At 37.2% G+C, this 16,507-nt stretch overlaps 2 protein-coding genes across 4 annotated transcripts; both read right to left on the bottom strand.

Annotated features, from left to right (window-relative positions):
* Nucleotides 1–4,902: 4,902 nt before the first annotated feature.
* stard3nl (STARD3 N-terminal like) lies at nucleotides 4,903–11,084 on the bottom strand. Of its 3 annotated transcripts, none has more exons than XM_027133001.2 (8): nucleotides 10,989–11,084; nucleotides 8,395–8,678; nucleotides 8,055–8,132; nucleotides 7,674–7,751; nucleotides 7,334–7,387; nucleotides 6,896–7,013; nucleotides 6,548–6,646; nucleotides 4,903–5,918 (listed from the first exon to the last, which is right to left on the bottom strand). In XM_027133001.2, exons 2-8 carry the CDS (start codon nucleotides 8,593–8,595, stop codon nucleotides 5,866–5,868), a joined length of 681 nt encoding a protein of 226 aa, XP_026988802.1. In that variant the 5' UTR covers nucleotides 8,596–8,678; nucleotides 10,989–11,084; the 3' UTR covers nucleotides 4,903–5,865. The 3 variants fall into 3 exon arrangements, with proteins under 3 accessions (XP_026988802.1, XP_026988793.1, XP_047677165.1); XM_027132992.2 differs by lacking the exon at nucleotides 10,989–11,084 and adding an exon at nucleotides 10,787–10,982; XM_047821209.1 differs by lacking the exon at nucleotides 10,989–11,084 and adding an exon at nucleotides 8,978–10,759.
* Nucleotides 11,085–12,040: 956 nt separating this feature from the next.
* Nucleotides 12,041–14,620, bottom strand: epdr1 (ependymin related 1). The gene is made up of 3 exons (XM_027133041.2): nucleotides 14,249–14,620; nucleotides 13,042–13,250; nucleotides 12,041–12,741 (listed from the first exon to the last, which is right to left on the bottom strand). The coding sequence occupies exons 1-3, from the start codon at nucleotides 14,473–14,475 to the stop codon at nucleotides 12,551–12,553; spliced, it is 627 nt and encodes a 208-aa protein (XP_026988842.2). The 5' UTR covers nucleotides 14,476–14,620; the 3' UTR covers nucleotides 12,041–12,550.
* Between the last annotated feature and the right edge of the window lie 1,887 nt (nucleotides 14,621–16,507).

The raw sequence follows: 16,507 nt of genomic DNA, 5'->3' as shown, positions 1-16,507 counted from the left end.
ACCAGTACAGAGTTTTATAATGAACAACGTGCAATAGTAAAATGCTGTGGATGTAAAAGTAATGCTCCCTACAGCATTTTGTTTTGCTCAACCTAGGTAAAGGTAGAGATGCTGCAGCCTTAGCTTTCCAGACAGATGCTGAGGAATAATCATGCTTAATGCTTCACCGAAGTCTATAAACAGCATTCATATGTACAGTATGTGTACTTTCTGTGAAGATGGAGCATAGTGGTAATGACATCATCTGTCAAGTTGCGGTTCAACAGGGTCTTGATGTGTCTCATTACGAGCATCTTGAAATCTGAAACAGGGCTGTCTTAATCGATAAAAACTAATTGCAAAATAAAAGTTAAAAAACAAAACAATTTCATAACAAATAACAAAAACCATAGACAGGTTAAAAAGTCACAACGAGGACTCGCAATGCGGAGGAAATAAATAGACAAGTTAATAGACAAAAACAGACAAAAACATGTGACACACACAAGCTGGCAGAATGCCCCCTAATGTTCCGACAGAGAATGTCCAATAAAAGTCCTGATAGACCCTGCTTGAAAATACTGGGGAGTTTTGATCCTGACAAAAACCAAGAATGAGTGAGTAGAGCAGCAAAGTTCAGAGGGTGAGCAAGGGTCACAGAAAGGCCCAATAGGGGAGCGAGGATCTCGGTGAGGCATAAGGGGTGAGCGAGGAGCACAGCCAGGATCACGACGGCAAGGCCGGTGTGTACTGAGTGATGTCCTCAGCTTAGTAGAAGGCCAGGCAAAGTTCAGAACTGAGCCATGTGCATGATTTGCCTCTCTGATGACTCAGGACACATTGGCCCTCACTGTTCTTAGGGCGAGTCTCTAGTCTTCACCTTTGCAGTCATCCACAGCTTCTGACTGGAGCATGTGTGATGGTCAATGCACTCAAAACAGTCCTGAAGAGCACAGATGGCTCCTGCTTGCCAGGGTTTCACCTGCTTCAGAACTGGGTAACAGAGATGTGGTCTAAGTAGCTAGGGTGGGGGCGGAGTTTCGGACTGTACACACCGGAGATGTTTATGCAAACAAGATCCAGTGTGTGTGCCCCTTTTGTTATTGAGTTAAACATCAACAGCATAAAAATAATGTGATTAAAATGCAAAATTACTACACACTACTAATGATGTCATAATCATAATACATAACCGTATTTCAAAAATAGATGGTAAAATAACAAACGAGAAAAAATGAGATAAATAAACACTCTAGATACTTTATACAAATTCATATCTGTGTGGAACAAACTAGCTTTTATGTTTGTGTATGTTACAAAAGACATAGGAATACAAAAATTAAAATATGCGCATGAATTACTAAGAATTTCTCCTGGCTTTCAGAGTAAAGACCTTTTACAGTATCACATGACTTAAAAGAAAGTTTTAGATAAGCAGCAGTTTTAAGAAATGCCTTTCTACCTGAGTTAGCGGCACCTTCTACCAGCATCTAGTGGTAAGATCAGCCTAACCCTAATCCTAACCCTAATCCTAACCCTAGGACTAATCTGTTGAAATATCTTCATTTGAGTTTGGTTTGCTTACTTAATATTCTTAAGTAGGTTAACAAAATTAGATGTGATACATCAGTTATTCAATATTACATCATTTCAAGCAAAAATTTGAATGAATATTTTTGTCTCTACTTTAAGCTTTTAAAACTAATTTTCTTAATGTAAAGCAAACTTGACTAAAGTGACAATGTCTAATTATTATGAATTACACAGCATGCAAATGGCCTTGGTGCTGAGATGTGTTTAGAATATACTGTACACACTACTGTATTATTATTTAGATGCACTGCATTTTTTGTTAGAAGTATTTGATGAAGTCTGTGTCACAGTGTGACTACTACTATACCAGGAAAGTATTTGGATCTGGAACTCATCTTATCGTCACCGGTATGAGCACATCATGCAGTTGATATAAAGTAATACACATATATAAATATTTATTTAATATATAATTACACACTTATTAGAATTTGTCTCGTAAAAGACTAAAAGATTTCATATTTGTGTGAAGTTTTTCATGCTCAGCATTTTGGAATTGATCCTTGGTTTTAGTATAACTTTAGAATTAATATGTATGTATTATATTAAACAGTTGCTCACTTATTTATACGTTATAACTTATGTTATATGTTATACAAATATTTATTAGATACATCATAGATTAGATTATTTTGCTTGAACTGTGAACAACCTGACCATCACTCTCATAATATCTTGTTGAACATCGCAGTCCAAATTCAGTCCTCTTTTCTAATATAATAATCTCTACTCTTCTGGAAAGGCATGTAGAGTTTAGAGATGTGAGGATTTGTGTCTATTTAGCTATAAGAGATTGGGGAGGTTGGGAACTTATCTCAGACGAATTGTGTGTGTAGTTGACGCTCCAGTTCAGCCCGTAGTTCAGAATGGTTGAGGTCAGGGTCCTATAGCGTTCTTATGGTCCTCAGTTTGTGTCCTTGTTTAGCTCAGTTGTTAAGGAAGTGGACTACTGTTCTGAGTACTAATCCCAGAACTGTAAAGATGCCACTGTTGGGTCTTTGAGCAAGACCCTTGATTTAAACACACTGTTTAAATGTAAGTCACTCAGGATAAGAGAGAGTCTTACAAATGCCTTAAAATGTAAAATACATTGTCACATGCTATCATGTTTGCACCTTGGGTCCAGTGACGTGTAATCTTTGTGGTATGGGTATGAAGGTCTAGTGTCCAAATTTCTTGGCCATATAGTAAATATAACTTCATTTTGCTTGTCTTTTTGTCTAATCATGTTTACTGATTGCTCACTAACTACACTTGTATGTTGTCTATAGATTCAGACACCATAAAGAACCAGGTGAAAAGACCTCAAGTGTCTGTGTACCCAGTGTCCAACCCACAAGAAAATGGAAAAGTTGTTCTGCTGTGCCAGGCGAGATGCATGTTCCCAAACCTGGTGAGATTCACATGGCAAGCAGAGTATCAGAGTGGAAAAAAAGTGGAGCTGAAAGATGTGGAGCAGCTGGAGCAAAGAGATGAAGATCAAATTCAGATCACCAGCATGCTCATCGTAGACGAGAAAAAAGCTATGCGTAATAACTTCATCTGCACTGTTCAACACGACAGCAGCTTCGATGAGCAGAGATTCGTCATTCCGAAATGTAACAACAGTAGCATTTAATTATTATTTTTTAAGAAACCATATTTAAATGCTTGAATGCTCAGGTTTTAAGTGTGATTATTTTGTTGTGTCTCTTCTGTACAGGTTTGTTTCAGCTCAGTCACAATCTGTACCTGTTCAGTGTGTCATACGTGATACTGCTGGTGAAAAATGTGCTGTATTTCTGTTTCCTCTCCATCTTGCTGTGCACGAGAAACAGAGTGAAAGAGGAGACGGTCAGAAGCAAAGCTAACTGAGAAGCCCTTTCTATGATTTCCATTAATTTGTTTTGAAGTAGAATTTGTACTAGTACCTGCTTTATATCCTCTTTTTTTCTGTCATTTTACAAATGCACTGAAAACATAAGAGTGATTTTAATGACGTGTATTCTCACACAAATTGTTTACTTCCTTCATCTGTTACTACCTTGAACAGTGCTTTGATTTTTAGAAGTCATTTTTTCTGCACTATGGATACTATAAGAAATGTCGGAGATTACCTCATTAAAATAATGTTTAAATAAAGAAATAAAGACGATAAATGCGTCTCTTGTGTATTCCAAAAAAAAAAAAAAACAGGTCAGGAGTGACTCTGCCCTGTAACTAGATCACTGACAGATGGTACTGAGAGATGGTTTCAGTATTACTTGACCCAGTTTTACAAATCTTTACGTTTAACACACATGTACAGTCCAACATATCTGTAGCCCTTTAAGATTCACAGCAGTATAAGCAAGATTGCAGGGACTTTTCAACTAATAGTAAAAATGACGCAATGACGCTTGTGATTTTAAACAAGTAAGAAAGTCTTTGGTAAACATAACTGCACTACTAGAATGTTCCCCTGATGATTTCTCATAAGCAACTATGTTGCTTACAGGGAAGATCATTTTCTTTGTGTGCTTTGACCTGACATGCTTTTTATGGTTTGGGGACACATCCCGACACAGTAATATTGAAAGGCTTACTCTAGCATAGTTACTGCTTTGGCAATTTCAGACAAAGTAGCGTGTACATGTTCCATGGGGATCGAAAAAGAGAACCCCAAAGTCACATGCAAAACTTTAGAGAAACTGACACATACGACAAGGTACGACACCAGCGTAGCATAGATCAGCGATAAACCACCGCTGTAGCATACAGCTCAGATAAAGAGGACATGGTTAAAGGCAAAAATAGAGTTTTAGAGCAAATAAATGGAAAATGTCAATTTGCTTGAATTTATTTAAATATTCTTTGGGGAACCCCAAATATTTTGGGAAGCTTTTTGTTTTTTTAAAGGTCATTTTGTTGTAGAACGAAATGACAGAAACGGCTGTGGGTATAAAGTGTTGAGTGTTCATTTCATACACTGCAACTGAGAGGGCTTACGGGAAATAAAACTCATGCCGCAGCTTCCCCTCATCTCTGTTATGTGCTGAGAAACTATTAGCTTCTACAGGATGTGTGTGTGTGTGTAACTGGTATTGGTGTAATGTTTGAAAGTGATATATACACACACACATATCTATATATCTATATACACACACACATATACATATTTATATAATAATAAATATAAATTAGTGTATTATATTTATATTAATAATATATAGTAATATAATATTTTATACACACACATATACACACACACACACATATATACACACACACACACACACATATACACACACACACACACACACACACTTATTTTTATTTATTATTAATTAATAAGAAATTGACACAGTCATCTGAAATGAAAAGAAACTTTAATTAAAACTAATGATTTAACATAAAAAAGCAGAATGGCACAAAATGATTTCCAAATCTCGAAGGCTGATCGTTTCACACAGCCCTCACATACAAAAAGATCTTGCCTAAAGTATCAACTCAAAAATCAACTGCTTAAAAAAGTTTCTTATGAATAAATGCACGTGTGGTATTTGGTAATGTCTACTGGCAGACAACATGCATGTGAAATGATCGTTCTGATGATCATGCAGAATCATGAGAGCCCTTTATGGTGCATGTTATTCTATGTGTAAAGCGAACTGTCCCAAACCTGTTACAGGTAAAATATAATTGCCTATAACATGTTTACAAGGACTGACAGCAAACGTTAAAATAGTGACTGAATAAAACAGCATGAAGAACAATTTAAATAAATACGATTCTGAACACCCCAAATAATCTGTGGTATTGCAGTCACAGCCCCAGTTAATGAACATTTACACATTAAGGATTATTTTAGTGATCTAAATATTATATAAACCCAAGAAGCATTGAGAAGAGTCTACAGCCCTCGTTATATAAGACACCAGGAAGTCACAATTGCTGCCATTTGCTATTGTAGAGCCTTAAACAAAAGTGGATCGAGAAAATATCAAAGTGCAGGAAAAGCAAATGCAAACACTTGTTCGTTTTAAACCTTGATATTTGTTCAGGAGCAAATCAAAAGGCAATATAGAAACACCATTTTGGCTGAACATGATGCTCATTGACTTGTTCTGTGTAAACGGGTTACAGTAGAGAGAGCTTGGGAAAAGAGTGGCTGTTAAGATCACTTGGAAGATAACCCACAGAAATTAAAATGCAGCTCAAGGTAGGGTCGCACACGCCGAGACCTTAAAGCTGGCACAGTACTGATTACTCCTGAGCAACCCAGAGACCCAGCCTTAATGAACATTCCAATACACGTGCACCTTCTAACACCTGCTAGACGATGGGTTTCTCAAGGTCCTGCTTGTCATCCAGATCTTCATCAGAATCTGAAGAAGAGTGAACAGATTTATGTTATAAAAACACAGGGAAAATATGAATTGCTTTCAGACAGTTTATTGTGGCACGGGAAGTTTGTAGAGCATTTGGGTTATTTATGTTTATATTGGACAGGAATAGAAATCAGTTGCACAGATGCAGTTGCATCGCGTATGATCGAAAGATTACCTGATGAATTCTTCTAAATTAATTTTTCCCCCACTGATACTGTACATTACTTCAGTGGTGATCGTCCCTTTTTGTGTCTGTGTTTCCCACAGCATTAAACGTAACTATGAATAGCTATAAAAGCACTGGGTTGTTCATTAATAAATGAAAATATTATAATCAGGATTACTGGAAAAACCTAATGACTTGTTACTTAGTAAAATAAACTGGGTTTGCGAAACTCACAAGGTTGTGGTTTTATTCTGTGGCACCATGTGGTTTAAGGTCATTTGTTTAAGTGTATCTGAATAAATGATGTGCACCTGGACTCTTTTTTTTAAACCTGTGGTTCAACAGTCGCACAACAGTACCGCTTGCTCACAAATGACATTACATTATATAACACATGATGTCTACATTATAACAGGTTTACGATACGCATCGTGCTGTCTGGTAGGTAATGATCTCTTACCTGCAACAGACTCTGGTGGTGAGTAGAACGGTCCATCTGAGTGAGGCCCTGGCATGATGAGTGGAGCGGTCTCTGAGATACTCTGTATTGTTAGATACCCTGTCACAAGAATGTGTGATTGTTAATATGTTTTAGATAGATAGATAGATAGATAGATAGATAGATAGATAGATAGATAGATAGATAGATAGATAGATAGATAGATAGATAGATAGATAGATAGATAGATAGACAGATAGATAGATAGATAGATAGATAGATAGATAGATAGATAGATAGATAGATAGATAGACTTTTTCACATCATTGACGGTACGAACGCTGTTGTAATTTAACACAACAAACTCACTGTTTTCCTCAATGGCTTCCTGTGGTAGAACTTTGAAGTCTAGAAGCCACGTCTCCAGCCACACCAGGATAAAGGAGGTGATGGGAAGCAGGTAACCGAATGCCCCCTGAGACAGCAGCTGGACACGGATAAGAAGCATTAAGAGCCGATTCATTCTTCGTTTTACAGTTTGTGATGCATTTTAATAATAAGTCATAGAAATTACACTGGCGGTCAAAATCGACCGACCTCTGGCTATTAAAAAATAAATAAATCAGAGAACTGTAAGAAATAAGTTAGTGATCATATGAACTCTTCACCTGATGTCCTTTATAATCTAGATGAATTTTTACTGTGAGTAGTGTTGTGTGATAACTTCAGCTTTGTACGGTGCTGCTATTAACTTTATAGGAAGAGTCGGTTTAGTGAAAGGGAATCTAGTGAAAAAAGAAACTGTACCTTTGATATAATTACTTTTGCAATTAAGAAACCACTGGTGATCGCCGTTATCATCTGTAAAGAAAATTAAAAGGTAAAACATTCCTGAGTAACACTGATCTTTAATGATGTATTGTTTGCAATGCACTAGCTCATTTTTTGCTATTTATATCCAAGTGAATACTTTGACAGGTTTCTAAGCTTGATTAGACTTGTGCTGATCATCCAATGACTTCTATTACAAAACATTTAAACTTTGCAGTAAACCTGACAATGAAAGATGACAGAAAGCATAAGACAGACCACTAGTGCCCCCTTGTGTCAATATGAGGAACATTAACCCCTGTGGAAGAGGACGTACCGCGATGGCCCACCAGTGGCGAAGTCTACAGACAGCGTATGCCAAGATCAAGGCGACAAAACGGAACACAGCCAATAGCTAAAGAGGGAGAAAAGAAACATGTGTTTTACACAATATATGCTATAAAGTGTACACTCTGTGGAACTGTTCCCTTAAAAAAACATTAGTCTTATTGAATTTTGATTGCCTACAAAAACAAGAAGACACAAGACAAGTGAGTGCATACTGAAGACTAGCTGCCTGAAATGTCATAAAACACTGTAAAACACAATAAATCCTCAACAGCCATTAGCATTTAGCTATTAGCAGATTCTCTCCCAACCAGATTCACTCCTATTTACGTAGAGCATTGCAAATTGAAGCAAATAAACTGTTACTTACAAAAATGTCAAAAAAGGAACTGTGGTAGTCATATTGGAGCACCTCCTTTTTCAGCTGTTCCTGTATTCCTCCATTGACCTGAAGCAAAGACCACAAAGAGGATGTATGTACGTTTACACTCAGTTACCTTTACTAGGAACACCTGTACAACTACGGTTATTTAATCAGCCAAGATTGTGGTAGCAGCACAATGCATGAAATCATGCAGATATTGCTTAAGTAGCGTTTACTGTAATACGTTACATTGATCTGACGTAATACGTTACGTTTCTTCACTTTGATTTGTTTACAGTAAGTAAATGTTGCCTTAAACATCAAGCTTCTATCATCTCAAACTTACATTGAGCTCAATGATCCAGAGCAGAGTGATAAAGAGAAGGTCAAAGGTCACAAACAGGCAGAAGGTTCTTCGGAGGTCAGAGATGCACTTCTTTTCCAAGCCATCATAGGAATCAATGCGGGTGTACATTGGGGTGGAGTTGACGGAGCCCACACGCCTTGTCGTGGCTCTCGAGTCCACACTGCTGCACTGACTGGCCATGACCTGTCACTCTCACCAGGCCAAACCCACTGCTTTATATCCAAAGGCAAGGAAGCTGCACCTAACAGCCATGTCCGGTGAAGCTGGTCACAAAGAGAAACAACACAAAAACATTTCAATGCTAAAGCAGGACTATTTCAGGAAGTGGCCAGGATCATACACAGCTCTTCCTTCAATGGCAATATGAGCTTGACAAGGAAAACTTCCTTGTCTGCGGTTGTATTTTTTTGATTGGAAAAAAGTTATTATACCATAAATATATTCCAATTATAGTTACATATGCACACTGGCTCTCAAATTTAATGAATGTGATAATCCTGAACACTGGATTTACAGTAAATGTTGCAACACGCTGGTGAAAAGGCAATGAAAAGGCTGATACCTGCTTCGGTTTGCGTAAAAGGATCAAACTGTGGATGCCATGTCAATCTAGCTACAAAACAGGACTGCAAGAATTAAGGTTTTTTCCCCTACTTCTCTACTGCATGTAATAAGACACTGCCTGTGTGCTCGGGGCCAGACACATCCATTATTTATGTACTTCCATATCCTGGATGCTAAACAATGCTGACTGCCTTTATGTTTCCCTTTACATCTCCAACTTTAGATACCACATAACACTAGCAAAACAAACAAAAAAACATTATAATGCAAAAATTCTCTTATCACATGGGCAATAAAGGATCCATCAGGAAAAGGGTGAGAAAAAGAAATGAGAAAAAATCCAGGGACTTAATAAATGACATTTTCTGTATGGTGAAAACTGAAGCATCGTAACTCAACACAATAAACGCTACAAAACAAAAGAGATGCACTGACAGGTTTATCGGCCCACGCTCGGTTGATTAGACACAAGCTTGTAGGGCAGATTTAAGATTTAAATACTGTTTTCATAGAACTACTACTCCATATGAATATGATGATTAGGAGATCTCTCAAAGGGGAACCTTTAACCTCATAAGCGACTGGAAGAACTCTGAAATGGAAATGAACATGAAGACTGAACAAACATCAAAAACATAACAAAATATCCGTGTCCCTCAAACACAGAGTGCTCACAGCTGCAGTAATCACTCAGAACAGTTTTACACACTAATATCTTGTTATTTCTTCAATTTAATAGCTAAATATTTCAGAGTATAAGCATAAGGATATGTTCTATTATTTGGCTTTATTTCTTCTAGATCACTGGCAGTTTTTAGCACGACATCGCAGGCAGAAATAAATTTGTTGACCCGATTCTGTTTCTTGATATTATTACTAAGACAAATGCCTAAAAACGAACAGACCAGAAAAGAACAGATGAAACAGATTCAATGAAAAAAAAAAAAGTTGCACCATAGATAAACTACATGAGCAAACATTTATGGAAACCTGACCGTTAAAACCCATACGTAGTTCTTCCCCAAATTGTTGCCACATAGTTTGAAGCAGATAAGTAACACATTTTGTGTAACACGTCTTTGTATGCTACCATGACAGTTTCCCTTCTCTGGAAACAAAGGATCCACCTGTTCGGACACGACGGCGTCCCGGTTAACAAAGTAAACTCCAAAGTGAACAATTAGTTTGCTGATGTTGGAGTGGAAGGAAGAACTTGAGTCTGCCGCAAAGATCCCTGACCTCAACCATAACAATTTACAAAGCCTCAGCTCTAGAACAATGTAGACACTTCCTCAACATAGATGTGACATGTTCAAATGTGACAAAGTGAAGTAACACCTTCTACACAAACTATATTGTAATACATGAATGCACTAGTTGCTGTATCCATCAGGACGTCCTGCCAGAGGAAGGTAGCTCTTCTGCGCATGCTCTGCTGAAGGCATTTTCTAATCACAAGACACAGGATCAACATGGATGAAGCATTCCTTCATAACATAAAACGAATAAACAAACTATTAAACAATAACAGTTCATTAGCTTGTAAATCAGATGATAACCACAACAAAACCAGATGAAGTCTTGTAGTTAGCAATGTGCAGGAAATTAAGCTGTTTGCATTGATGTACTAAATGTGGCTGTGTACTGTTTTAAAATAAACAAACAAACAAATAAAACATAAAGTGTTCCATGTTCTTCTGCTATCGGTGCTCGTTAGCAAACAAGCTAAGCTACATAACACAAGCTAATACACTCAGTGATGTAATCAAACCTCGCCGTATCAGTATGAGCTGCAGTGTTTACTCACCTCACACTACCGAGTAGATGTTAAACTAAACTAGCTTAGACCCCAAACATAAACAAACTAGCTAGTGAACAGCTTATAACGTTTATATTATTGTTAGTCTACACTGGGCCGTGCTGTCAGTTCGCTGAGGCGGCTTTATGCTGAGCTCAGGCCAGTTCTTGGTTTCTAATATAACTGTTAAAGGTAGTTTTAAGCTACAAACCACAGATCCGCAATCAGTACGAAATTAGGACTTCGTGACGTGACAAGGAAGTGACGTAGCCGTATTTTGAACAAGGGATTGTGGGACTTGTAGTTCTCTGTCCAGTGTATGCTAGTTAGCTGTTCAATGTCAACAAGATTATAAGTTACTTTAGAGTTCACAGTCGGATTTGGCTTATTAATGAAGGAACGATGTTCATTGTTACCACTGATTTTGCTTGTTTGTTTATTTGCTTGTTTAACAAAACATTAATCACTAATCCATCGTTACATCGTTATTGGTTTTCACACTCTGGCGCAGAGACCCAGTAGAGTTCATGGTTTAATGGGTTAACGTTTTGCTTGTCTTTTATTGAGTTGTTATTGCACTTTATGGCCAAAAACATCAACTGTAGCACATGCTAATAAATATATTCATGTGAGAAAAAAATCGTGTCATTAAATGTGTCATTAACATGATCTGGTTCTTATGAGAGTCTGTGAAATAAATGTTTTCCCATTTCCAGTCTAGGCGATTGATACGTGGATTTTCAGATGTAGCTGAGCTGGATATTTTGCATGGCAACTTTGGTTTATAACCACAGCAACTGTATCAAATAGTCTTACATCTTAAAACCACTTAAACAAGTTAAAAGACTGTATGCAGGATTACTTTATGTTGTCAACTGCCTATTACGAGCTTACTTAATTAGATAGCAGCCTGTAGTATAAGCTAAATGTGATAGCATCTTGGCTCGAGGTTATGTACTGTAGTTATGTCATAGTTGCTATGTCAAGTATTATATCATCCTGCTCCATCATAAGCTTGTCAGCTGCTTTTCTGAAAATGAGAATCTCTGAAATAAGATTTAGAAGACTGAAATAAAACTACTTGGAAGTTCATGGAGGCTCATTCATAACAAATAAATACAGTTTATAAAGTTTTGGAAAGTAATATGGTAACATTTCTTTGAATTCAGTGGCGTTTGGGCTTAATTGTTCAATATTAATTAAATGGCTTTTAACAATCTATTTTTTTGGTTCCACACAGACAGAGACACGCGTACAGTATAATTCCTTTACTAACATTGTTTTATTATTACTCTCTTAGGTTATGGATTTGTAGCATGGATTAATGAAAATTAAAGCAGACATGTTGCATATGTAATGTAAGTTGCATGAATAAAAGCCAGTTAGAAATGGGAAATACATTCACATTACATTTGTTCTTAAAAAAGAAATATAAGCTGAATTAACTGTTAGATGTGGGGACAGAATGCAGAAATATGCTTAGGTTAGATTGAAGTGAAATATGGTTGCCTATGTATGCATTGCATTTGGTTTAGAATGTATTCCTGTTTAAATCTTAGGCACAAAAGTTGGAGAACTAAAAATGATCTATACTCTTTTATTTAATCGTGTATATGAGGTCTTGGTGCATAAAGCTACGGCTATGCTTTCCAGGTAGATAAACCTACTTTTCATTCTGTCTCAATGACTTTATTATCCACCTTGAAATCCTACTATGTGCCAATCATCAAGCTGAGCAGACGGCAGAAAAGTGATTGACTACGAATAAAAGGCTCAGCAGTCAGAGGTCATAGGTTCAGACAGAGCCGAAGTGCAGGTGCTGGGTGGGATGAACACATCAGGGTCACTGATGCCCGGTTCCAGGTCAAAAAAGCGAGTGGTGGTGGTCACACTACTGTTCTTAGTGTACGTCTCGTGCACAGGGTAGCAGTCTTTCAAGGTGTAAACTCCCACCCAGGTCTCATCTGTGAGGCAAACACAAACATATGCAGTGTAGTAATAATTAAAGAGATATACCTTGTATGACCCTGTTGGCCAGTGCTGACAAGTCTAGTGCTTGTATGCCTCAAGGTAAAGCCTCAAATACTCTTATAGTACAGAATAAATCAATCAGAAAAAACGCTACTGATAAACTATTTCAATCATGGAGACCTTTTTATGACTTTAATGCTAATAACAAAGTCTATTGGATCAAAGTATATACTTTGTGTTTTTGGTAATGCACTTATACAAACTAGAAATACCTTTTATTACAGTGGACTAACCTTTGCGAGCATGCTTTCGGTCAGACCACTCTTGAACCTCAATCATATCTCCAGGCCCACCAATGAAATACTGATCCTCATATGTGGAGTTCATTGGGATGTCATATGGGTCCCAAGCCTCGGTCAAATTCAGCTTAGCACATGCTTTGGTGACTTGTTCAATCTGGAAAAACACGCCACTCTTAAACAAGTAGATGTATTCAAAGAACCTATTGAAAGAGTGACAATGTTAGGTACATCGTTCAGGAACAGGCTTACAGTAACTACAAGCTCTGTATAGATAGGCATAGTCTAGTGTCTACTTTGGTACACAAATCTGAGACAGATTATCTGACTGGGTGTATGGACAAGATCCAGATAGAAAAGCAGAAAATCATGAAAGAATTCTGGAGAAAAAATGGTTCTGACTTCATGACTGACTTAAATGTAATTCCCAATGTTTTTTTTTTCAGAAATCAGACACAAAGGTGTGGTGAACAACCTGAAAGCATTAATTTTCAAGTTGCATTACCATCAATATCAAGGAACAACAATTTGTATGTACAGTTTGTACCAAGTTTCTGCATCCCTCCTGCATTAAACCGTTTAAATAAACCTTTAAATAAACCTTTAAATACAGTTTCTTTAATCGTATTATGCTTGCTGTGTCTGTACGTCATTCACAACATTTATCCTGATAACTGATCGCCTCCTATAATAACCATCACACGCAGCAGGACTCGGTTCATCCCTGCCATGCTGCTCGACACACAAAACTGAGAGTCATACAGACGATTCACACTCACAGTCACGCTAACAAATAAGGGTAAAAGATGGTTTCCATTGAAACGTTTTGATTAATTTAAACTGGAAATATAACAGCTTCCGTTTCACCTACTTTTTTTTAAGTAATACTAATTATAATAATTTAAAATAACGCCTTATGTAATCGAATCGAATCTCCATTTTTCGGTTCATCTAAAAGAGCTAACTCAAAGAGCCGACTCGTTTACATCATAAAATGGGATCAGGCTTTTTCTAATCCTTCATGTTGTGGATTTATGACATTTTATGGATTTAAACGTTGAGAGAAGACTTACATTTAAGTTAGATATAAAATCATATCTGTTTTAATGTTATACACCACAAAAGAAAAATAGATTCATGTATTTTTATTAAAGCAGATAATAATACACTTAAAAACTACTGACAATAAAAATAAACGTACTTCTTGCACGGTGTGTGTCCTGTCTTCTGTTCGAACACTCTTATGCGTTGATTTACTGCATCATACGCCACGGATGCGCGCGTGTTCCTCCCGGTGCTGTGGTCATACTGGACGGTTCGACCCTCCCACTGTAACGGGGCGACACACGGCTGCCCCGTGCGCCCCAGAGAACTCGCTCCTACCGCCAACACGTACATTACAAACAGATACACTAAACTATTCTGCATTTTTGGTCATTAAAACGCCAAATATTCTATATTTTATGTTTTATAAATATTTCTTGGTGCATGCGCAGGTGCAGAGGGATCGAGCGATTTGACAGCCCAAGACCGACAGCACGAGCGCACACCCGAACAGCGCGTGCGTGCTAGCAGAAACTCGGAATCTGATTGGTCAAATAAATGCACGCATGCATAGAAAATTAAAGAGACAAAGTCAGCGTATATTGTATATTAAAGCAAACAGACAGACAGACAGACAGACAGACAGACAGACAGACAGACAGACAGACAGACAGACAGATAGATAGATAGATAGATAGATAGATAGATAGATAGATAGATAGATAGATAGATAGATAGATAGATAGATAGATAGATAGATAGATAGATAGATAGAAAAAGATTAAACATCCCTGATGCAGTTTTTTGTGACAAGGTGAATAGATTTTTTTTTAAAAACAGAGAAACATAATAAAAATACTTTGTTAAAACCTTTCACCTTTTCTTTCTGATACAGCATTCAGACTGTGTTTTTTTTCCAGACTTCACTATACCCAGCCACACAATGGGGGCATCCACAAAAAATTCAAAGATCAACTGCGAGACCTAATCTCTCCTGATGGTCTTATGGCACAGCAGACCTAAGAAATGGGACCCAACTGCATTACCAAAAACACAGTTTTTCATCTGACATATCTCATATAAATAGTGGTGCAATTGGGTCCCACTTGCACCTAAAAACTCCAGGATCTCTGGTCCAATCCTGTTCCAATCTCTAAATTGCCCTTGGGTGTAAATGTGTATTTACAGGGCCCTGTGATGGAGTTGAACACCATTCGGGTTGTTTTCACTACTCATTACAGTGTTACTGATATATTCTCCAGATCAAGACTGGACTGGACTATTGTAATGCATTACTAGGTTGTTGTCCTGCATCTTTAACAAATTGGCAGCTGCATTTTGGACTAACTGTAGCCTGAGTTCTCACTAGAACAAGAAAGTATGATCATATAACCCCAATTATAACCAAATGCACACTATCCTCTAGTGCTTGCTAATATTATGAACAGCAGCTACATTAATCCCTCTCCACTGCTTCTCTCTTTCTACCCATCCCGAGCCATCCAGAAATCATACCAGCGATGAAGATTTTTTGGACCTCCACTGAGATGAGGCCGACTCTGTAAGGATCCTGAGGCATCTAGAGATTTACCAGCTTCAGTTAGACTCTGACACTCTCCAGTGTCACCCACATGAGGATGAGGTTCCCCTTTGTGTCTGGTTTCTCTCAAGGTTTCTTCCTTTACCATCTAAGGGAGTTTTTTTCTCACCACAGTCACCTGAATCACCTCAAACTTGCTCATTGGGTATAAATACAAACACATTAAATATATCTAATGTTAATCTTGAATATTTGTATTCTATTAATCTTTATATTAATCTTTATAATAACCTTTTGTTTTATGTTTATGTTCTGTAAAGCTGCTTTGTGACAATGTCAATGGTAAAAAGCGCTAAACAAATAAACTTGATTTGAAATCAACAGTGACCTTGACCAGAATAAAGCATCACTGAGAATCAGTGGATGAATAAAACACATTGCATATAATCTATATAACAGTAAAGCACTTTTTTTTTTATATGAAATCACGTTTAATGGTCAAATACAGTACACAGTAAACATTTTTATCCTGTATAAATCTTTACCACACAGACACAAATTATTGACTGTTTAGCAGCCTGATATATGTTACTGACACATTTACACTTCTAGATTGTGTTGTTGATAGATTGTAGTAATTAACTGATTGGGTAAAGTGGTGAATGTATACAGAATTGAACAGAGTACAGAAATCACACCCCAAAAAAACACCCTACGTTTTAATTAGGTAGTAAATTAGTATGTGACCTGGGCTTTTAGGCTAATTGCTCTATCTATTAACAACCAGAATATTAAAGCTTTTTTCCCTTGTGATAAGTATAAGAAACTTTTATGTTTAACAAATTCAAAATATTAATCTATTCATGCAACATTTTT

The sequence above is a fragment of the Tachysurus fulvidraco genome, chromosome 1 (genome assembly GCF_022655615.1).
Source record: "Tachysurus fulvidraco isolate hzauxx_2018 chromosome 1, HZAU_PFXX_2.0, whole genome shotgun sequence".
NCBI classification, from domain to species: domain Eukaryota; kingdom Metazoa; phylum Chordata; class Actinopteri; order Siluriformes; family Bagridae; genus Tachysurus; species Tachysurus fulvidraco.
The sequence above is the reverse complement of the archived record's forward strand: the minus strand, read 5'-3'. Positions and strand labels throughout refer to the sequence as shown.